The sequence below is a fragment of the Talpa europaea genome, assembly GCF_964194135.1.
Source record: "Talpa europaea genome assembly, chromosome: 5".
In the NCBI taxonomy this organism is placed as follows: domain Eukaryota; kingdom Metazoa; phylum Chordata; class Mammalia; order Eulipotyphla; family Talpidae; genus Talpa; species Talpa europaea.
In genome coordinates this window covers 4,393,498-4,418,295 of record NC_140071.1, presented here as the reverse complement: position 1 = coordinate 4,418,295, position 24,798 = coordinate 4,393,498, and the positions used below count along the sequence as shown (strand labels likewise).

General features: G+C 41.6%; 1 protein-coding gene across 2 annotated transcripts in view; it reads left to right on the top strand.

Annotated features, from left to right (window-relative positions):
* CTNND2 (catenin delta 2) overlaps positions 1–24,798 on the top strand; it is a gene marked incomplete at both ends in the record, with an annotated part of 698,753 nt that overhangs the window by 128,147 nt on the left and 545,808 nt on the right. For both annotated transcript variants that reach the window (XM_084233856.1, XM_084233855.1), the window contains one exon: positions 5,677–5,813. In XM_084233856.1, the coding sequence (XP_084089982.1) occupies positions 5,677–5,813 (137 nt within the window). The remainder of the gene's footprint in view (positions 1–5,676; positions 5,814–24,798) is intronic.

Below are 24,798 nucleotides of genomic sequence, written 5' to 3'. Positions count from 1 at the left end.
CTTTACCTTCCCTCACTCACTCCAGAGTGTGGTTTCTGGGTAGAGTTGCTGTCAGCTTCCCAGATATTTGCAGTGGAAGACCATTCCAGGTTAGGTACGTGTTGGCTTGTAGCTTTGTAGGCCAGGAGGACTTCAGCCCCAAATCTTTTTCACATATTGTTTTGATATCTTGGCCGATGGCCACTCAGTCAAGACGCTGGAATCACATGGGCTCCTCTCTGATGGTTTCACATCCCACATGCATTCTCCCAGCAACCCAGACTGTTCTCCCTTCAAATTATATTTATAATCTGACATTTTTTCACAACCTCTCATGAAAGAGTTGACTGTTGGGTATAGATCGAGATTATCAGTAGAATTTTCTGTGATGATAATCACTTGTATTTTTACTGTCCAGTGCAGTAGCCAGTGGCCACCTGTAGCTGTGGGTCATTTACAATGTCAGTAGTGCAATTAGAAAACTGACTTTTTAATGTTACTAAAATCTGAACAGGGACTACCCTATTGGGCAAGTCTAGCTATTGGGCCTCATTGAGTCCCACAGCATATCAGGCATTTATAGATTCCAGAATTTGAAGCAGATGGAACCTGCAAATGTGGGAGGAGAAAGAATCAGGATTTGGGGGCAACAGAGTGTGAGGGTGCTGCGCTTGCAGAATGAGAGGGTCTTTGCAAGGATTGAAGCTCCTGGGCTGCAGAGAGGGGGCTTCAAAGAGGAGCAGCTCCCACAGGACGTCCAAAGGAATGCATTGCTGAGTCAGGGAGGAGGGAAGTAAGACAAGTGGCACAAGAATGTCAGTGGTGACTGACCCGGATGACTGTGACACTAGAGTCATCAGCTACTTTGTTGAAACAGCCACGTCTTGATGCCAAAGTCATCAAAGACAGAAGTGGATAAAGAAGGAAGACATTTAATTACAAAATAGAAGACTTTTACTTTCCGTGTGATGGAATCCTTGAACTGAAACCAAGATAGTCAGGCAGAGAAGATTTTAATGTTGCCAAGTATAATGTAAATGTGTAGTGACTCATGTTTGTGAACTAAAAGCTTAGAATATTCAATTTGAACTCAAAAAGTCTTATAAAACATGGATAGAAGAATTAAAATTGAAAAGGAGGTGCTGTAGATGGGAGCTCCCAAATCTTCTTATTACCACCATCACAGCCAACTTTCTATGAGTTTTTACTGCATCCTCTACGGCAGTTGCCAAGCTGTGGCTATTTCTAAGACTGTTGTGTTCTTCAGGTGTCTTCCACCATGGGCCACACCCTTTGTAGGCTTTAGTTGATGGAGGTGCGCTGATTGGAAACAGCACCTACCACTTCCTGATACCTGTAGCTTGAGGGTGAAGGGTGTAAATAGTACCACCTTGCCACCTTTCGTGTTTAAGCCCGTCATGCCCACCCCCTGTGGAAATTAAGGGAAAGACATTAGAGTGAACCAACCTGGCTTTTCATGGTCTGCTTGGGCGGCCAATAACATAGCACCACAGACTGAATGACCAATTAAGGAACTAAAATTCATTTCCTCACAGTCTGGAGGCTAGAACTCTGTTATGAAGGCACGAGGGGGGGCTGAGTCAGTTTCTGTTGTCCAGTCTCTTTCTGGTGTGTAGACAATGGCCACTTCTCTCGAGTCTAACACAGCAGAGATTTCCGCTCCCCTGTCTTCTAGACCTAAGGGACTTGGGCACCACCATTAAGGTCTCATGAATTGCAGTTACCTCCCTGAGGCCTTATCTCTAAATGCAGCCACATTAGGAGTTAGGGCTTCAGTGTGTGAGCAGGTGAGGGGGTCAGATGCTCTGGTCTGTGCGGGCAGCTGGACCATCCAGGGAGCCGGATCATCTGCTGCTTGTGTTCTCCAGACACGGACCATGTTAGGCCAAATTCTGCAGGAGTGTGAGCCCGTCTCACATGGGACACTGCTCATTCATGTACAAGATGGGTTTGTTGAAAATGCAGGGTGGTAGTTGTAGATTCTCATTCCACTATATATAGAAGAACTTCTTACACAATAAATACAGAGTGTGAAGAGGTGTTTATGTGGGATGCAGAAATGTCTGGGAAAACGTCTGTGGAACTTGTACTTTGATAAAAAGCGAAATCAGTTGGGAAGAATTTGTCTATGTTAAGTTGGCAAAAGCAGGAGAGGATCCTAAGGGCCAGTATTGGTGCACTGTGGGGAGGGCAGTCCTGTGACACCTGGTGGGCAGCTCTGTGGGCCAGCCAGGCAGCAGAATAACTTGATTTTGATTTTCAACAGCCTTACACATGCACAGGGTCCTCATCCCACCAAAACCATTTCTGGGGATTTGCCGAACATGTCGTACTTGTAAAAATGGTGTTCAAGTTACAAACAAAAGCAAGTTTGGTGAGTTCTGACACATACAATTACCAAATACTAAGTGTGCATTCCATTATTAAACTGCAGAAACTTCTTACTGATAGAAGAAATAGTACTGTGTTGCTGAGCAAGAAATTAAAAAATAAATAAAACTTTACTTTAGTAATCCATTATGTAAAACTCATCATGCAGAACAAGTTAAATCAGCAAAAAATAAATTCTATCAGAAAAGCCTAGACTGAAATGCCAGTCCGAGGAAATACACTTATCTGGGACGGCAGAGCTAATCGTGGGTGTTCTGCCTCTGCATCTTTCTTTTTGCCTCTCCATTTTCCAGATTTCCTGGATTTAGGAGAGATTAACTACTCATTTTGAGTGGATTAGCGGTAACCAAGACTGAAGTACTTGGCTGTAGACCACAGAGTCGGAAGGTTTTTGTATTTCTGTCTGGCAGTCCTTGGCGTGGTTCTGGCTTCTTGTACACATTCCTGCCCTTCTGTGCTCTGCGCAAGGAAGACCGAATGTGGGGTCTTCAGCATCCATAGGCAATAGTGACCAGTGCCCGAATTCAATTTGATGTTAGGGAGTAGGGACTCTGGAGGTCTCTCCGGATTATTTTTGATAATTTTGAGAGGTCATCTGGGCAAGCAGAAGCTCTGTGACCAGACAAGCCTTGAAGATTCCACTCCTCACCAGTTATTCTCAGAGGAAAGGGGCTAATAAACAGACTCGATTCAATGTCATCGTCGATGGGTCAAGGCTGCCAAATGCCTAAGATGCACCTTCATCCATTGCCTAGTAAATCCCGTATTTCACTATGACAGGCCACTCATGCTTTTAAGAGTTACCGTTCATAGAAATTGGTGTGTAAGGTAGTATTTAGGAGACCTTACAGGTTTTAGGCAATAGGCCGACAATTCAGAGGACACTAAAATAGAGTAAAAAGGCAGAAAACCCAAGTTATAGACTGACTTATAATATTTAGTGACTTCGGGATTTTGGATAATTTCTTTGTCAAAAATGTGTTCATAGAATACATAGAAGTTAAAATAATAATTTAAAATATTTAAGTCTCTTCCTGTCTCAGCTACAGGCTGCGCTTGAGTATTGCCCCACTTGGACACCACTGACGTGGATACAGGTGGACGTGCAAGGTTGGGGGTGGACCGCCCACTGGCCAGGGCAGATTTGGGACACAGGAGTGCCATTTTCTTTCCTTCTCATTTCCTGCCTCTGCCCACCTCCCCCATCCTTCAAGCTGTTATAGAGCAGCCCCGATATTAAACGGGTTCCTGGCTGTGGGTCCTCACCCGCGCGCTTTAAAGAGACTTATGAATACTCTACTACAGACACACACAAAAGGGTTAATAAAAGGTTTATTTACAAGAGAAAAAGAAAATAAGGAAAAGGTACAACTCAGGGAGAAAATAGGGAAATAAAGTCTTTAATGCGTCCTACCCGATCCGACGACCTGGAAACCCAAAGTCACTCTCAGAGCTGACCGGACGCTGCAAGCTGGCCGAGAGCCCAAAATGGAGAGAGAGAGCCCCCCAAAGCCCACGTGTCTGCCTTTTGTATCCACCTGGCTGCTGAACCCCACCCTCAGGTCCCAGCCACCTTCCCTTTGGTGGTGATGGGATTTGGAGTTCCCAGTGTCTTTGGCTTTGACCTGGGGTGGGGGTGGAGTCCACAAAGCCTATATGGAATTTGCTTTGGGACATCCTTTTCCCCCTAACAAACCCTCTCCTGGATAGAAAGTCATGCCTCTCAGTCTGCTTCACCGGAGTGCAACATTTGCTGATCTGTTGATCTACGTTCTTATAGTTTGGAAGTTTGATCAAATAAGAAAACCACCTATGAAAGCAAGTGGAATATACAATTTTCCTTGCTTATTTTCCTCCAGTCCCACTGTCGTTACTTAAATCTCTTTCTTTCATTCTTTTGCTGTCCATCGCCTAAAATACTTTGAACTCTTTTATTGTGGATGCCTTTTCCCAAATCATACTTAATACAATCTTTATTCTTTATTGAAATTCTGCTTACTGGTTTTATGTCCTCACACCCTCCCATATATTTTGTATTTTTACCAGCTTGTTTTTCCAGTGCTGTTCTAATTCCCACCGGTTATTATAAGGAACTTACTTAAAAAATTAAAAACAGATCAAAACTAAGTTGGAAGGTATGACAAGAAAATTAGAGGACTCCCTTTTTATCATCATTTTAAGTAAAATTCTGTAATGGAACCCACTTGGGTTGGAGTATCCTAAATTCATAACTAAATGTGGCTAATCCCATATGTAGGGGCTGCTATGAAAATTGTGTTGCTTAGTATAAAACCCGGTATGCTCATCTGTAGTATAATAGGAAGTACCACTTAACATTCACGCTGCCCTTCTTCCTGAAAGAATATGTAACATAATAGCTTTAGGCAAAAACAACCTTTATTTTCTCCCAGGATCTTTATTTGAATGGTGATTTTGAAGTGCTTTGCTAAAACTTGCCCTAAGTTAATTATTACTTCCTCTGCTGATAACCATCACTAGGTAATACATGTAACTAAAGCTTTGGTCTTAATTATTTGTGCATGAAAGACAAGTATAATGGAACAAAATGACATTTGAGAATCCTGGGTTTAACTTGTACCTGTGTGCCCATTATGAATTAGACTGATGTTGTTTGAGTTTCTCCTTTCTTTTTCATTGAACTCGGACAAAATAAACTGTGGTAAATGAACCAAGTCGGCTTCAAGGAGCTTTTGTCTATTGTCGGTCACAGAGTAGGAATTTGGTAAATATTTGTGGAGTGGGCTAGTTATTTACTACGTTTACAGTACCAGCTAAGCTTCTTATTAAGTGAATTATAGTATTTCCTTAATTACTTATGAATGATTGATCATTTACTCTGTGTGATTTCCTTATAAAGGGGAATAAATAATAGGTTTTCTTTAGAGGCGTAACTGTACCACTACACAAGTCATGAATGTACCTAAAACAGATCTAAAGTGGTGGTTAGACTAGCTTCTCTGGAGACTCATGCTTTTCTGTCTCCTTTGTCTTTCTTATAATCTCACGTGCCATTTCCTTCTTGTCTTTTTGGCCTTCACTTCCCAAGACAGAACGGCGTTCGTAGTGTCTTCTGGAACAAGGGTGGGTTGATCTGGCAGAAAACATGGCGTTTACTTGTCATCTCCCCTTCTACAGTTAGGTCGTGTGCTTCTCTGTAGTGAAGACTTTTCCTTTTCCCCAAAATCACCAGTTAAGGTTGCCTGACAGTTGCATGTGCTCCCGGCCTCAGCACCCGCTCATCGAACCTGTCCTCTTGCCTTGCAGGAGCTATGCCTGTCCCAGACCAGCCTTCGTCAGCCTCTGACAAGACCAGCTCCCTGAGCCCTGGCTTAACCACCTCCAACGGAGATGGCTCAGAAACAGAAACCACCTCCGCCATCCTGGCCTCGGTCAAAGAACAGGTAGAAACGTTCCACTTTTGTGATTGGGTCTTGGGGGGGAGGCTTGAAAATTTGTTTTTCTTCATGAACTGTGATGGTGTGATTATGGAGGAAGAACATCAGGATTTTCTAGCAGAATTTGGTATGTGTTACCAAATTAATATTTAGAATGTGATTATCATTGCTCTTGACCCCATGTTTTGAGTCATGTTGTAGGCACCTTTCCTTAAAAATGATTCCATTGGGGGGGAAACTTTACAGTCAAACTCCCCTGTAGCTGCATTTTTGTCAGAATGAAATGATGAAGCTGACATTTAATACTATGCAATGCATGTATCCCAATTATTGATCTTTCGATAATATAACATCAAGTAAGCTGTCAAAATATATCCATGAGGCTGGAGAGTGAATGTGGGACAGCATTGCATCATGTTTTGTTGGGGCAAGCTGGTCCTCCTAGTATTTCTGAGACAGATCAGTTGAGTATGTTACCTGTAAAACTTAAAGTCTGAATGACTCCTCCGTCATTTCTTTGCCATAAAAATGAACAAGTAAATACAATCTGAACTCTTTGATTTAAAAGAAATTGTTTCAGAGAATTCAGATTTCTCTTACATAAAAGGTGGCAAAGCTGGAAGATCAATATTTTTTAACTTCACTTCTTCTTAACGTGTGTTAGAATAGAAACCTGCATTGCCTTTTCAAATTGAACAAGCACTGTGTCTCTTGTTACGGTTGGTGGATGCTGACTCAGCAAGAGTGGTGGAGGGAGCAGAGTACTTCCTGTTTCCAGAAACATCTCAGCAGAGCTATAGCTTAAATGGTACAGTTACTCTAATCACAAAGAAGGCTTCCAGTTTCTTGGAGGTCACTGATTTTCAATAAGTGAGGGCAGACTTAGGTAAGATAGGAAGCCACTTAACTGGTCTTGCTGTCAGGAGAGGATCTGAGAAAAGGTCTGTTGAAAGGAGGGAGATGTAATGCTGTCCCTGAAGTTGGACCACAGGTGAGGGAGCCACAGCTAAGAAGGCCTACGAAGGACACTGCACTGGGCAGTCTCGCTGGTGAAAATGGTAGTTGGGAAATTAGGTCCAGGTGTGTACTGTCTGTGTAGTCTGCTTCCCAGAGCCCACCTATGAGATGTTTCTGAATTTTTTCATGGATAATGGAAAAGGGAAGCCAAGGTTCTTCCTCTCCCCATATTCAAGATGCTGTTTTGTTACAGTTGATTTATGCCATGGTGTCTTGTTTTGGTGTGGTCTGGAAGTCTTGCTAGACCATTGATTTAGAATGTGGCAAGAGTCACTACAAGTAAAATAAGAGGAATCAATATAGCAAGAAAACTACAAGAGCTGCTTGATGAAAACCTTTAATATTTTATCACGGGACATAAATTCAGAATAAATATCATGTGCCATAATCCTGTATAGAAAATTTGATATGATAACAATATTATTCTCTCCCAAATTAATATGTAAAATTAAGTCCTTCTAATTAGGATCTCTTGGCTATTTGTTGTTTTTTTGCCAAATGGATTAAATGTTTTAAAGATTATATAGAAGCATGATACATGTGATTTGCAAGGAAAACACGGTTAGAGAGATTCTGACTTTACCAAATATATTAATCACAGCGGTGTCCAGCTGGTCCAAAATAGAAAGGCTGGTCTCTCTGTAGGATGTCACTGAAAGTTCAGAGCAGATTCAGACATACATGGAGACCTAGTTCATATGAAGTATTTCAGTTTAGGGCAGAGTAGTGGCTTACATGGTTTAAATATAACCGGATGAATTAAAAAAGCAACAAGAGTCCATGGGCTTCTTTGGTATGATCTGATGCAAACAACCAATCTCTTCCATCACCGGGAGCTTTGTCCTAAATTGCCCTCAGGTCTCCTTCCTCATTTCCCCCCTTAGGTACAGACGACCATCTGTGGAGTCAAAGTCAACTGTATTTTGTAATTAGCTGTGATTAAGAAAAAAGTGACTTTAAAAGTTAATACCTTCTGTGATTTTTAATATTTATATGCATGACATATTTATAAATCTGTTTACTTGAATATCATTTGTCTGGGCCTCTTTAAGTGCTCATGATAATGAGCTTTCTTGACTGAAAATTTTATTAACATCAGTTAATTTCAAGGAAAAATGACATGACACTTGCTTGTTCCTCTAGTTCTATCTCCTAGAACATCCGGTTTGCAAAGGGAAATCATTCTTTTGTCACAGGAGTCATAGATTCTGACCTGATGGCCATATAATAGGTCACATAGTTTGTTTATTCATTCAACAAACACATTACACACCTTACATAGGCAAAGCATAATAGAGAATAAGAAAGGAAATGCAGACATCAGGAAAACTCCATCTTACAGACTCCATTGAAATAAGATTTTAATGAGACTATGAGTACTGGTTCTTAGGTAGTTAACATTGTAGCAAATAATTCTAGTCTATAACCATAGAATAATGACATTTAAGTTGTGCAAAGCCCTAAGCCATGCACTGCATCCCTCGGAGCCTGTGTGGCATGACTAGTACAGCCCCTCATGTGCTTGGGCACAAACCATGGATTGTCAACAAAACGATGCTCATTGGCTTTTTTCTTTGATCTGATTTTCCATCTTGATTGCCTTTTAACTGGTGATTTCTACACTTTATACCTAACACAGCTACAGCAATGATTTATACTGTATTTTATGGGTACTGATCTGTATTTCAGACGTATCTGTCATATTTCCATAAGTTGTTAAGTCTCTTTCTGGTAGGGCTCCATTTCCTCTCCTGCAAGCCTGCAAGTGAGTGGCCTGAGCTCGAAGACAGAGGAGGGTGGAGGTCGGGTATGTGATGACTTCTTGTTAGGTCATTTGAGTACAGATCTGAGGAAGGTAATCTGTGACCACTAATTACAACGAGGAGCCAAGAGGATGTGGTGATGGAAGAAGGGGTGACAACAGTCTCTAAGTTTGTAAGAATGGGAGGTGTCCCTGTGGTGATGGCTGTGACCCAGAGGGAAGAAATGAGTGATGCTTGAGAGCATTAAGGGCATTTGGGGGAAAATCCACTGAGTAGGTGAGAGCGAGCAGGACCCAGTGCACCAGTGGATGGAATGACTCTTCGAACGAAGAGCACACCTTGGAGAGGAGAGAGAACTGTGGGCAGGCCGAGGAGCAGGCTGGGGGTGAGTGGCTTTCGCCTCCACTGTCACTGACAGACACTGTCAGCCTGTTCTGAGTTGGAGCGTGCAGGGGGTCTGTGGCGAGCTGGGCTGAGCCAGGCTGGGGGTGGTGGGGAGGGACACCAGAGAGTGGTGGTTATGGCAGCTCTTGGAGTCCACGCTGAGGGCATGGAGATAAATCTGCAAAGTTGGTGGGGACCGTAGAGGGTGATAGCTGGGGAGCCATGTGCTTAAAGTCAAGGATTGGAAAGCAATTGTTAATGTCAAGACGTGGCTAGGACTCTGAGACAGGAGATGGAAACAAGGAAGACAGAGGAAGCTGGTTGGCTCTGTAAAAGCTGGCGGTGAGAGAGCGTGCTCTGTGGATAGTACAGCGCCCCTCACGGAGAGGAGAGACCCAGGTAGTCTCCTGTCTACAAGGGGGCCAAGCGTGTAGGCTGTGATCCACCTGAGATTAGTCATCCTCCACTTCATTTATGGGTTCTCATGTTTTAAAAATGTGTTCGAATGCTGTTGTATACCACAGACATAAATGTGCAATCACTCATCCTAGGTCTTTTTATTTCTTTTTATTTTGTATTAAGTCAATGTGCGCATTGCTTTGCTTTTAAGAAAATCATGACTTTCTGAAAAATGTACTTGTTGCAAAATAAGATTTTTTTCCCCTTTCAGTTGACCTGTGTTTCATTTGATCACCACCTGCTGCCAAGTCAGCATGCAAAGGGTCTTCTGATATAGACTGGGAAATTTACGGGGGCTTTTTGAAAGCCTTTAGAGCTCATGTAGTTCATTGATCATTGGAAGTTATTATGACTCAGATAAATGTGCTTTTGTAATAAATCTAGCAGTCAGTGACATTTAATAATGAATAGATTGAATACACAATCTCTAGGTATATAACAGTCTATGCAAAGGTATTATTTCATTGCATTTATTTGATGGTGTTTACTAACTGCCTCCTCTGTGTACAGCTGTGCTTCCTCGGGTGGTCACAGCTTTGGGGTTCTCCAAGTAGTTAGTAGAGGAGATAAAAATACAACACACAAAAAGTAATGAGTTAGGGAATATTCAAAAACTGTACATGAAACTTTAAGAAACACTCCATTATCTTTATCAAACTCCCAGTGATTCAGGTAAACAGCCTCCGGGCCTTGAACCGCTGCATTAATGTCTCTTGTTCCTTAAATACTGTAAGGATTGTAAATCATGTTCTTGATGGCAGAGGAAAATTTTAGTATCATTATTTTGGATATTGATGATTTGTGTGTAATAAAACAGAAGTTCCCCTCTTTTCATAATTTTTTCAATCTTGTCATTATACTTCGAGTAGGAAAGTAGAAGTAAAGGCATTTTGAGCTCCCACCTGGGATAAAACTACTGCACAGGCCTCCTTTGCATCTGTTATGTTATATGAAGCCAGTAAGAAAGCTTTTAAGATTCATCTTACATAAAATCTAAAGAAATCTTGATTTTTTTTTTATATTGACTCGTGTGAAAATAGCATGTTTTTATTTTGTTTAGTTTCCATGTTTGTAATTGTAAAAGTACCTTAGCTCTGTATAACAAGGTTATTACTTGGAAGGAGCATGTTATAAAATGCTTCCTTAATTAGTATGCTGCCAGGGGAACATATCATTGCAAAATCTTTCAACATTAGTGCAGCTATAAAGTGCAACAATAGCTTCTGACAACACGGTTTGGGATATGACCTACAAGTATTCATCAGCTTCCAAACTATATTTTAAAACAGCATTTTATGCAAGCAATGGCAAAATTATATCTGTGGGAAAAAAGAAGAAATGAAAACACCTCTCGGAAAGGTCAAAAAGATGGAGTAAGATTATCTGCAAAAACTAGTGAGCTTGGTATTCGTTTAGTTAGAGGATAGAGAATTATACATTGCCTAGTACCTCATGCAGAACTTTCTTTCCTCATGTACCAAAATTAAAATGAGAGTTACTTGGTTGATGACTTTAAAATTTATTTCTTGTTTCAAGCCAGATGTTGATTGAAAGGGTGGGAAAAAGCATAATTTTCCCCTAAGTGTCATTGCCAGAACATGGACTATTTTAGGTACAGTGGGTGTCTGTTCCAAGGTGTAGATTGGATGTGGAGGCTCACAGCCAGGAGCCTGTGGGTCGTAGAAGCTGGGGAGTTCATAGCCAGGAAGGAGCTGAGCTGCAGTCAGCAGGAATTAGAGCTTTGTGAGGATCATACTTGCAGGATGGGGCGGGTGTAGACATATCTACCAAACTGGGTGATTAGACTCCCAGCAGAACAGGAAAGAAACATTGTGTATGGAGAGTTCCGAAGTTCAAGGTAGGAAGGAAAGGGAGCTTTTGGGGGCCACCAGACTGACTGGGTTTGACGTGGATGTTTCTTGCTGGATCTTTTGCAACACAAAAGTGATGGTTGAAGCTAGAGATCAAGGAGCAGAAGTTGTCACGAGCTATTTGGGTGACATCCGGGGACTCAGTGGCAAGAGTGGAGTCCTGGTGTGTCTTTCTGGATGTGTGGACAGTTACCTGCCCCTTCCCCCACCCTCTGTTATGCGCCTTTATGTCTACTCTGTCTTTGCCTGTAAGTTATTTCATTTTTTTATTAAAGCTTGATTTTTCCTTACAATTTTAGTTTGTAACTGTTCTTAAGGTACCTATGTATTGCGCTTTCTTTTTAATTACTCCAGTGCTATGAATTCATTCATTTGGCTGCTGTCTGCTCTGTCCCCTTTGAAGGAATTAGTTGTTGGTTCTTAGGGGATTGGAGACTGTAATGGGGAAAATAAAAATGGAGTGAGCTTTCATTTGCTAAATTAGAATATAACCTTTTAATACGTGGGGTTTTGTAACATGACATTATCGTGTATTCCTACTGCATCTTTCATAGGCATTGCTAGAATTCATTGTCAAATGCTGATGTGAAATCAGACTGAATATTTTAAAGGTGATAGTTTCATAATTTTTATAGATTTTCCATTGTGAAGAAATTCATGCATATGGCAGCAAAATGAAAAACTCAGAATAGAATTAACATGATTTTACTTGAGAATAATACTGCTCTGGATATTGTGGGAAATATTGGGGGAGATTTCCCTCTAAGATTTTTATATGAAAGTATAATTATACTCAATTTTTGTTTTCCTTTATAAGTATTTTATCTTTGTAAATTTAGGATGATATAACAAGTATTTTTTCAAATCATTAAATAATTTTGAACCTTTTTCTAATGGCTACATAATATAGGTTCACTGTGAATTACTAAGTATCATTATTTTATTTAAGTTTTCACATCTTTGTTGATCTATTAGAAGGGTTCCCTTTTCTCTGAATGAAAAATAAATGCCATGTCTTACTTTCTTGTTCATAAATCATTAGGTCTGCTTTGACAAGGCTGCCGGGAGCAGAGTTTTGAGAAAGAGTTTTAGGACCTTTACAAACTCACTGGGAAAATATGTCAGAGTTAATTACTGATAGTAGCGACAGGCCTGGCATACAAAGCAGGATACTGGCTGTGATAGTCAGTGCCCTGGATGGGGTTGGCACAGAGTAGGAGATTAACACATAGAATATTCTAGAAGGAGTAAATGAGAAAAATGTTCAGTATTCAGAGAAACTAAACCAAATGTGGTAGGAATAGTCAAGATAAAATGAGAGTCATCATAGAACCAGGCAGGAGACCATATTACACAGTATTCTCAAAAATAACAAAAATGGCTTTGAAAGGGACAGTTAGTAAATTCCTTTAACATGTATATGTTTTAATAAAATACAAATTGCCTATTTCTACAAAATCTATATGTGCAATTTCATCAAATATAATTAAGTAATGGGGCCTCCCCGGTGGCGCAGCGGTTGAGTGCTGGGTTGCGAAGCTGCCCACAGCCTCTGCAGCGCCGGTTCGATCCCCAGCTGCTCCCCGGCCACCGGAGGAGGGTCCCACATGGCGCGCAGCCCTCTCCTGCCACCCGCTGCTCCCCTCAGCAGTGTCCTTCGGTCCTTCTGCCTGCTCTGCTCCCCGCTCTGGCTCTGGTGAATTCTCTCACCCTCCCGCGCTTCTGACTGTACCCAGTGCTTGTATAAACAAACAAATAAATAAACAAATAAATAAATAAATAAATGTCTAAAAAATATAATTAAGTAATGAATATTCTTTAGTAATTATTTTATTCAGTATTTTCTATTCACAACCAAAGAAACTCAGACTGTAAGAAGTATTGTTGACTTTCCTAAAGCTTTATGAGGAAATGCCGTAGCATTGAAACGAGACATCAGATTGTTTCACTCTGAATCTAGTGCTCTGTCCATCATACTACCAGGTCCATAATTTAAATGTAATGATGGGGCTTAGAATTTTTGTGTTTTTCCCAAGGAAATATTTCTCTCTGACCAAGGTTTTGTTGAGGTCAAGTTCAGTGGTGTCCCGGCCTGTCTAACTCTTACTTAAATAGAAAAAGGGAGGGAGTTAGACGTCGTTTTTGATCTGCATTATATTTTTTGGAAGGAATCATTAATGAGATACCAAACAAAAAAGAATTCAAGGAGTTATTCCCCTTGTTGCTAATTAACCCTGTCTGTAGTGAAGGGGTGGTGTGGGGGGAGCTGGGGGTACATACCACTTGTTCGTGTTGCTGAGGATCTGAGGCTGGGACAGACATGTTCTCTAGCATTCCTCAGCGACACAGGTAAACATGCTGCAGGGAGCCCATCGATCATGTTTAAATTGCTATCACTCAGCAGCAGTCATTAAGGGAATGTACAGGTTCATGCCCCAGACTCCATATGAGCCAGCTCGATGCCCAGCTGCGTTCAACAAGATCAGCACCTCCTTTCCTACAAATAATGCCTTCTGACTGCCACGTTCCATGCGTGGCTCCCAGGGATTGGACCCCTTGTCATCTGACTAGGAGAAAGCAGCAGAGAAAGAAGCCCTCAGTGTCAGCAGGAATCAGACAAACCCACATCACCTTGACAGGTAATCTTTGGCCTTCAGATAGCCAGTACTCAGTAACCCACTCACCGCGTCAATATTTCCTCGTCTACCGATGCATTTTGCCCTTTCACATCCTGGAAGGTCTGCTGCATTGAAGAAATTGTATTCAGAATTCAAAACTCAGTTACATAAAAGTCAGTGGAGGATGATTCCATAATTATAGGTACGTCCAAACAATTCTGTGAAAGCTTTGCCTCTGCGAACTCCTCCATTCTCAGAAGTAGAACTCTGAGGTGTCAGCTGAGGTTATTTAAACCTGTGAGTTGGTTGGAAGCATTTGAAGTAAGATGGTAGCCCTGTTGGCCAGCACCTGAGCCCGTCACGTCCACGCTGGAGGAGAATCCCTGCGCGGCACAAGCCAGTCTTGCTCCTGGCCCACCTGTTAACAGACGCAGACTCTTGAGTCCATAACACCCTACCCTGCAGGTGCTTGCCAGAGACCTGACGTTGCCTGCTGGGGACCTCCTGTCCAAAGGCAGAGGTCAGTCATTTTTAAAGTGAAGATCTAGGGTGGAAAGTCTGTTTGGGGAGCTCAGCTCTCCTCGGGCATGCTCTCCGAGTGCAGGAGCAGGATGATACCAGGATACCCTGCCATCACGGAGACCCAAGTGAGGTAAGAGATGGGCGCTTGGGGCTGTACAGAAACCTGATCATGAGACCATCTCCACTCCATGGTCACTTGATCTGACATGAACGAAACCTGCTAGCGCCGGCTGTGAAGCAGACCACGACTGCCAGTTGTCCTCGCAACAGGAGTGTTTATTTCTGAAAAACACCTAAATTCATCAGTTTACTTACCAGACTAGGGTTGTGGCCACGCCTCCTCCTCACTGTCCTTTCTTCAGCTCCCAGAGCGGTGCAGGACTTAGGGGAACTGCGTGAGTGAGCTTCCTGTGTTTTCCTGTGTATTTTAGTTCAAAAGAAAGTGCTTCCACGGTTGTGTTGAATTCCCTGGCCAGCTGCGGGCCATGAGGGCCTCACCTCTGGGTCCTGTTGATTGTGATCTTTTATCCCTGCTGTCATGGCTGTATGGGGTCTGTGTTTTCCACTCTGAGCTACCTGCATATCGTTTTTGGAATTAATCCATTTATGTTGATGAATTCCAGACCCCCAAATTGCAATTTCCTTTATGAATGACCTAAATTAAAACTCATTTAATCAGGTTGAATGGGAGTTTCCATTTAAAAAAGAAAGGTTCTAACTTGAACACTCTTCATTATTTAGCCATACTGACCAATGTCTGTCACTATGAACTGGACTGTGTGCCTTCTTTTCTTTTTTTTTTTGTGGTTCCATTTTTTTTATTATTATTTAAATTTTATTTTTATATTCCCCATACAATTACTACCCCCTTATTTTGACCCCAAGCCCTCCTTTCTCCGCTCCCCTCCCCTCATAGAGTGTCTATGGTTCATAGTTGTTTGTTGATTTTGATATTTTCTTTCTTATAGTTATTCTTTTTCTTGGTCCCTTATTTAAGTTTTCTAGATTCCTGCTATGAGTGAGACCATCTGGTATTTTTCTTTTTCTTTCTGGCTTATTTTGCTGAGCATGATCCCTTCCAGCGCCATCCTTGTTGCTACAAATTGCATGTGTTTATCTTTTTTTATTGCTGAGTAATATTCCATGGTGTATATGGACCACATCTTCTTGATCCAGTCATCTATTTTTGGGCGTTTGGGTTGTTTCCAAAGCTTAGCTATTGTAAACAGTGCTGCTATAAACATAGGGGTGCAGGTGCTCTTTGGAATTGATGTTTCTGTGTCCTTTGGGTAAATACCTAGGAGTGGAATTGCTGGATCCTATGGAAGCTCTATGTTTAGTAGGTTCAGAAATCTCCACACAGCTCTCCATAGTGGTTGGACCAGTTTGCACTCCCACCAACAGTGCAGGAGAGTTCCTTTTTCTCCACATCCTCGCCAACATTTGTTGTTGCTAGTTTTTTTTAATATGTGCCATTCTCACTGGTGTGAGATGTTATCTCATTGTAGTTTTGATTTGCATTTCCCTGATGACAAGTGATGTTGAACATTTTTTCATATGCCTGTTGGCCATTTGCATTTCCTCTTCAGAGAAGTTTCTTTTTAGTTCTTCTGCCCATTTTTTTGACTGGATTATTTTGTTTGTTATTGTTGAGTCTCATCAGCTCTTTGCAGACTTTTGTGATCAGTCCTTTATCATTAGTGTTGTGTGCAAAAATGTTCTCCCAGTTGGTGGGGTTTCTCTTTGTTTTTGTTATTGTCTCTTTTGCTGTGCAGAAGCTCTTTAATTTGATGTAGTCCCAGCTGTTTATCTTTGCCTTCACTATCACTGCTTTGGGTGATGTGTCTGTAAAGATGTCTTTGATGTGCAAATCACGTAGTGTTTCGCCTATATTTCCTTCCATGTATTTTAAGGTTTCAGGTCTTATGTCTAGTTCTTTAATCCATTTTCAGTTGGTTTTTGTGCATGGTGTTAGGTAGTAGTCAAGCTTCATTCTTTTGCATGTAGCGACTCGTTTTTCCCAGCACCATTTATTGAACAAACTTTCTTTGCTCCAATGCATATTCTTCGCTTCTTTGTCAAAGATTAGTTGACCATAAATCTGTGGGTTTATTTCTGGAGTTCCCTTTTGTCTGGGAAGGTCCTTATTCTTTCTTCATAGAGGAAGGAGAGCTTTGCGGGATAGAGTATTCTTGGTTGACATCTGTTTTCTTGGAGTCTGTTGACTATGTCCCTCCACTCTCTCCTTATCCGTAGTGCTTCTTTGGGGAAGTCTGATGTCAGTCTGATAGGTTTTCCTTTGACTGTTATCTGTTTCTTCCCTCTTGTCAGCTTCATTATTTTTTCCTTGTCTTGGATTCTTGGGAGCTTTACTATTATGTGTCTTGCTGTATTTTTCCTTTCGTCATGCAAGTTTGGTGTTCTTCTTGCTTCTTGTATATCAATTCTCATCTCCTTCTTCACGTTTTTGAAGTTCCCTTCAATTATTTCCTTGAATATTTTCTCTGTTCTTACATCTCTCTCCTCTCCTTCTGAGATTCCTATAACTCTTATATTTCCTTTCCTCATGGAGTCAGATAGTTCCCGAAGTCTTTCTTTGGTCCTTTTCCTTCGTACTTCTCTTTCCTTTTCTGTTTTGGTTCTTTTTATTTCTGTGTCTTCAAGAGTACTTATTCATTCTTCCATTTCATCTATTCTGCTTTCATTGCTTTTCCTAGAGTTCTTTAGCGCCTCCATTAATTCTCTGATCTCCTGCATTTCTTTTACTTCCCTCTTTAGGGACTCAATTTCATTCTTCTGAGCGTTGTTTTCCATAATCACTTCCATCAGTTTTTTCATCACGGCAATTTTAAATTCTTTTTTGGAAGGCTCAGAAGTTCTTCCAAGTCACTGTAGTTGCAAGCTGGTGGGTGTTTTTTTTTTTTTTTTTTGTGTGTGTGTGTGTCTTTTTTCTGAGGTGTTGCTGCTTTGCTTGTAGTTTTTCTTTTCCCTGCTGCCTGTCTTCTAATTTGCCTTATGCATTGGGACACTGTGCCGCTGGTACTGGCTGGCATCTTTTTGGTGTGTTCTTTCGGGAGTTTCAGAAACTGGCAATCCAAATGAGTCAAAAACTGTTATGCCAGAAGTCTAGTGAGGCAATGGTACTTTGAGTATGTTAATGGTCACTGTCACAGAATCTCTCCTCCTTCTGTGTTTAGTTACAAATGTGTGTCTTGAAGTCCCACAGACTTCCCTGGAGGTGGGGCAGCTGGATTGCACTCTGGGTTCCAAATCTCTGGATCCTCCTCTGGGCTCCGAATTTCTGCAGGTGGGACCAGGCTTGTGGGGGCCTTCAGCTCACCTCTGACTGCACAGGGAGCCTTCTCTCTCTGGCTCCACGGGGAGCCTTCTGCCAGATTCAAGCAGTCTTTATTGAAGAATGTTCTAAATGGCACTTTGGAGACAAGGCAGGTGCCTTCTTTTCTTGTAAAAGAAGAAAGTAACTCCACATTTGTACATAAGTAAGCCACTTCACATAAGTAAGCCACACACATACCCAATCTTTTAGATATATGCAGTTGTGCATATAAACAAATTTATTTGTTTATATAAACAGATTTGCATTTGTTGACTATCTCCCTCAGTCTTTTTAACAGTTCTTTTAAATAATATTCTCCCCAAGAACCCAACTATTTGTTTAGTGTAATTTGCTTATCTTGTATTTCCTTTGTGTTGAAGAGATTTTTCAACATATTTGCACATGATAAAACAGTTAATATTGTCATATTAAAATCTTCTAATTATTGCAGATTTTCAAGTTATGTTTCTCTGTAGTTGCTATTTATTTAAATGTTTGTTTAATAGTGGTGTGATGTATGTGTTATACATCTTTTTTTTTTTTTATTCTTTACAAGAAGATACAGCTTGAGCATATTTCAGTAGAAGGTTCCAGATGGATAGAACATTTACTTATAAACAGCTGCCTGTAAGAATAATTTCAGTCTTATCTATGGATTATAGGAAATAGAAACTTCATATAAAAATGCTATAAGGATTTTTATTGACTAATAAGTGCTGTTATGGCAAATCCCCTGTTATACCCTGCTCATTTCAGGGTTTATTTTATTAAATTGCTTTATTGTAGTAACATTGGGTTACAACATTGTGTATCTTTCAATGGTATAGGGTCACACCTCATCAAAAACAGTGTAAGTAATCCTATCACCAAAGTCCCAATAATCTTGTGGGTCTATTTTGTAGCATTCCCTTAGGGGAAAAAGTAAAGATGGTGTATTAAAGCACCTACTTTTGAAATCTGCTCCACCAAACATAAAATGTGAGTATATTTTCCTATTTATACAAGAAGATCTTTTTTGTTTTTTAAGAAATGTTGACCCTATATGGACGTTGCTGCCTTGGGAATTAGAACAGATGAATTTTGACAATATATTTAACCTAACACTCACTGTGACAGAATGTGTTATTGACCAGGCTGGGCACCAGGCTGGTCCCCATCTCTAGTATCCTTATGATTGAAGTTGACACTGTTAATTGATAGAGGGGCTCTGCAGTCCCTCCTCTCTGTAGGTGGCTTGAGGTAGAAGTGACACAACATGACATCTAAGTCTAGGCATAAAGGCTGCAACCCCTCCTCTCAGTTCTCTTGGATGTTCATTCTTAGAAGTCAGTTGCCATGCAGTGGTGTATTAAGACCTTTGTCAAGTCACTCAGTCTAGGACATGAACCCTCAGTGGACATCAGCTTTGACTCATCTGCCTTTCCAGTGAGCCATCCTCAAGGCACCCATTCAGATGGCCCCACTGAAAACATGCAGAGCAGACTCACTCTGTTCAAACTAATATTTGGATAGGAATGACCAAGATAAATGATTGTCATGGTTTTAAGCTAATAAGGGTTGAGATAGTTTGTTGCACAGAAGCTGGTAACTGATTCACCTTCATTATATAAGTTTGCTGTATTGTTCTTCACCAGTCTTTCTTAGATGGTTAAACATATATGCAATCTCAAACTTGAGATGTGTTTATGAAACCCAAAGGTCAATCTGGGGTTTCTTTAGTTACTTAGCAAATTGATTAACAGGGAGAAGATGTTTCACTAAGACTAAAACAACAATAAATTGGCCTTCAGAGTTTTATTTATTGTCAGAATGTTATATGAAATTGTCTATAAATATAATGCTAAGGAAGAGTGTGAGAGGTGTTTTGAAGTTCCTTGATTACTCTTAAATGTAATAAATTTCAACTCTCAGAGAGAATATGTAGCTCATTCTCTCTCACTTTTCTTAATTACACTCTTCCTAAAACAATGAAAAACAATAGGTGTCCAGAAACCTGGATAATCAGATCATTTGTGTTGCTGTGATATAAATTCTGCTGAAACTACAAGAATGTTGTACATCCCACCAGATGCCAATATCTGAAATTTAAAATTCTGAGGAAAATTAAAGAAAGCAAATTGCAATCCTTATCTTGGTAAGCAGGAGGGACAGATTATTTTATTTTATTTATTTATTTATTTATTTTTTGGGAAAGAGAGATCTTTCCATAGAAGAAGGAGTGCAGAGCTAAAGGCGACTGACACAATGTAAAGGACTGGCATTACAGAAATCTTAGACCTATTGGAATATTCTCATAATAATATGAATAAGAGCCTCAAGGGGATGTCCTCGTGAAATCTCATGGACATCAGCTACTATGTCGTGAGAAGTGCTCTGGGCCCCTTGGAGGCATCCTTCTTTGTAGCTATTGGGAGGCCCTTTCATCGTGACTGGAGTTGGAAGTTTTTCTTTGCTCAATAGTTTTAACTAAGAAAATTAACATTTTGTTCATGAATGATACAAGTAACAATAATAATAAATTTCATTTCTAATCACCAAGTTTGAATTAATTGTGCAAAATCCATTCCAGTAGTTCTGATGTTTTATTACTATTGGATTGTTTTGTGTCAGTGAAATGATCTTCCATTTTATTCAAGTGGTTGGAATATTTTATTCAAGTGGTTGGAATATTTTAAAAATTCATAATGGGTATAGTGAAACTCATTTTTACTTTTAAAAAATAATCTCTATTTGGTAAAAAAAAAAAAAAATCCTGGTATCAGATGCCAGTACTTTGCAAATTCTTAACTGATTTTGATACACTTTTAGCTGGGTTGAATGAAATACATACCAACTGTGAGCAATTGTATGTAGAGAGAAAATAGATGCAATTTAATATATTTAGAGAAAGTTGAGAGTTGCAAGGTCATGATGTGAATATTTCAACAGCAATAATAGCTCATATTTAATTTAAAAATAATGTAACCCATGTAAATCACCTTCGTTCTTCACGATAATGTGATATTCCTGGGCTTTACTTGAATATCACCTTTTTCATACCCTGCTCGGGAAGGGATGAATGAGAAGCTGCATTTCACCTTGTTAACATTCCTTTTATGATTTTATTATTGAAACCATTTAATTAGCTATGTGCATAACTCGATTGCTACTCTTAGTTACTAGGATTTACATTTAAAGCATTAGGACTTGATAATGGTTCATTCTCATTTCATGCTTCCATGTATAGGAATCCAGATGTTTACCAGGGGACAGGACACCCCGGGGTGGCTGCCAGGCTCAACGTAGGCCCCCACTTTGTGTACAGACACTAACACTCAGCGTTTCTCTGGTTGGCCACAGAGGATGAAGGACCTCAGGATGGTGACTTGAACAGACGTGAACTTACCAGCACATTCCTCAGTCTTTCTGTCCCTGTGGGGGTGAAGGGGGTGCAATGGCTAGAATCTAACATCAAACCTGGATCACTGGAGACCTTGCTTTCTGTCCTGTGAAGAAAATCAGAACACTTGGTGTTTTGGGTTTTTGTTTTTTTTTTTTTCAGTATCCTTCCAACACATGTTAGCATGTGCCCTGTGGGGTACTCAGATCTTCCCCGAAATGGGTCAGGTCCCATGCACACAAAAGTACAGCAGGCGCTTAGTGTGAAAGAACATTATTTTTTTAAGATTTATTTATTTATGCATACAAGAGCTGGGGTACAGGCCAGAGGGATAGGGGGTGAGAGGATTCACCAGAGACAGAGTGGGGAGCAGACCAGGCAGATTGACTGAAATACACTGCTGAGGGGGGCAGTGGGCGAGACAGGAGAGGTCTGCTGTGCCATGTGGGTAGCTCCCTGCCCGGAGATCGAACTCATGCTACAGAGGCTGCAGATGGCTTCATAGTGCTGCGTCTTAACCCTGTGCCACCAGGGAGCCCCTGAAAGAACTTTAATAGAATGAGTGTGCATGGGGAGAGAAGACAAGAAAGGTTAATAGTTTCTGAATAAAACCCCCCAAATTACAATCCCCTCAAGGGCAAATGCTCAGCCAAACAGGGTTGCCTGGATCAGGGCTGAGGCCTGGAAGCTTGCCAGCAGTCTGCGTTGGGGAGAGGGGAAACCCCCATAGGGAGAATAGGAGAGGGGCTCTGAAGCAGGTCTCAGAGAACAGCTGCCACCGCCCGCCTCCCCAGGGGTCTCGCTCACCCACATGTCCCTGTCAGGTGTCCACATGTGTCTCCTCCCCTGTGTGCTTCCCAGCACTGCCATGGCGCTTCTCTCCTCCTTCCTGAGCCACCTGCCTTCCCTGTTGACAGCTTTGGCCGCTCAGCTCCGCTCATCATTAAGTGGGCCGGGAACATGGTACCTCCCCCTTTCATGGTAGTGTCCCTGTAACACACATTCTTTGTTGTTGTTGTTTTGTTCATTGTATTTTGCTGAAAATATTTCAGACTGAGATCTCCTGCTCCTTACAATCCGGTGGGTCTTGGGTCATCTCGTAGCTGGAACTTGATGGGAGCTTTTTAAAAGCAGGCCCAAGATCGTTCCCTTTCTGCCTTAAACCATGGATAAGGTGCCTTTTTATAAGCTGTTAGTCCAGAATATTGACTCCAGGCCCAGCCTGTAAGAACAGAATTCTCTGTCAAGAAGTGCAATCACTTCCCACATGCCTGGAAAACGTGCTATAGGTGGTTCAAGGATCTTAGGTTAAAAGACTTGATTAGTGACTACCTGGAGAGTTCTGGAATAAACAGTTAAACCAACAAGTTGTGAACACTTGAAAAAAAAAGTCACCACATACATCTGAGGAGGTGTGAACCTAACCCCTAAATCATATGCAGTTGTAAACCAGTGCTGCCTCAATTTAAAAAGAAAAGAAAGAGAACTTTTTTTTAAAGATTTATTTATTTGTACATACAAGAACTGGGGTACAGGCCAAAGGTGTGGGGGTGAGGGGATTCACCAGAGACAGAGTGGGAAGCAGAACAGGCAGAGTGACTAAAATAGCTGCTGAGGGGAGCAGTGGGGAGACAGGAGAGGTCTGCTGCACCATGTGGGTAGCTCCCTGGCTGGGGATTGAATTCGTGCTGCAGTGGCTGCCGATAGCTTCATAGGTCTTAACATCTTGCACCACCAGGGAGGCCCCGAGAACTGGTTTTGAAGTCTGATAAACCTAGGTTCACAGTTTGCCTCCAGCATGTTCTAATTATGTGCTTTTGTACGCACTAGTTACCTTCTGAGTCTCGGTTTCTTCCTAGGTAGAGCATTATATATAACTGACATGCATAGAAATGTCTTAAAAAATAATGTGTGTATTATTTCCATTAACAAAAGGCATCACCAGGAGCCAGGGATGTTCCCTAGGAAGGAAGCAGTACAGATGGTCTTGCTCCTCTTTCTTTTTCTTTTTAAATAGATTTCCGTATAGATAAGAGCAGCGACAACCGAAGCGACAATGCTTCCTGACTTCAAGAAAGCTTGTGCCAGTCTCTTGTGAGATTCTTGTGTAAAAGGAGTAAGTGAGGAGTTTCTGCTTGGTGGTTCACATCTGCACCAGTGTGAAAATAAACTCCCTCCCAGAGAGTGTTGGAAATTAAATTGGGGCACGCTTTTTCCTTCTCCTAGTCCATCTGCGGGACTACGGCAGTAGAGGGAAATTAAATCTAAGACTAAATCTGATCTCCCAAAAGCTTTCATTTTATTTTTGTATACTGCTCTTGTCGCTCTTAATAGTGGTAATCATAATAGGCACAGCTAAGAATTCCATGCCACAACTATAAACCAGAGACATTTTACAGGGGGCCAAGAGAGGGTGGGGTCAAAACAGGGGTGGGAAGAGCTCAAGGGGCTAGGGTGATGGTGCAGAGGTAAATGGGTGGTGGGAATCCACGGGGACTATAGCTGAGATGATAAAGCATACATTGTATACAAATGAAGAATGATGTAAATATATATATAAAATAATAAAAAAATTAGAAAAAGAATTCCATACCATGATACAAATACATTTTCATTCTCGAAGCTTCTACCTCCTTCCAACCTGTCTACGAGAAAGGCTGTGTTCTCCCCTGTTGAAGATGGCCTGAGAGGGGTGATACAACTTGCCCAGGGTCTACTCCGCTTCAGAGTGGGTTTCCAATCTGCATTTCCTTGCCTTTATAGTGAGTTGCTTCCTCACTGCTCTTTAAATGCACTGGGCCTCCCCGGTGGTGCAGCGGTTGAGCGCTGGGTTGCGAAGCTGCCCGCAGCCTCTGCAGCGCCGGTTCGATCCCCGGCTGCTCCCCGGCCACCAGAGGAGGGTCCCACATGGCGCGCAGACCTCTCCTGCCGCCCGCTGCTCCCCTCAGCAGTGTACTTCGGTCCTTCTGCCTGCTCTGCTCCCCGCTCTGGCTCTGGTGAATTCTCTCACCCTCCCGCGCTTCTGACTGTGCCCAGTGCTTGTATAAATAAATAAATAAACCTTTAATATCTAAATAAATAAATAGATGCATGGAAATACGATCACGTGACCAGGTCTGCAAATGTGCCTGAGTAAGGTATTGAAGAGAAGAGGGAGGAATTTGGGCAATGATCTTTAGACAATATGAGTTTCTTTAAAAAAAAAAATGACATCACACCTGAAAAGATAAAAACAGTTAAAGGCGTGCTGAGACATTTGTTTCTCTATCTGGAAGATCACTCGGTCACTTTTTTTTTTTAAAGATTTATACAAGAACTGGGGTACAGTCAGAAGCGCGGGAGGGTGAGAGAATTCACCAGAGCCAGAGCGGGGAGCAGAACAGGCAGACGGACCGAAGACACTGCTGAGGGGAGCAGCGGGCGGCAGGAGAGGTCTGCCACACCATGTGGGGTTCTCCCTGGCCGATGGGGAATCGAACCGTCTCTGCAGAGGCCGAGGACAGCTTCGCAGTGCTGCGCTCAACCGCTGCGCCACCAGGGAGGCCCACTCGGTCGATTTTTGCTGGGGTTTCCCTTTTTCATTTTCTGCCAGTTTCAGCGCCACAGGCCCTCTCCTTCCATCAGATCCATTTGCTCTGTTT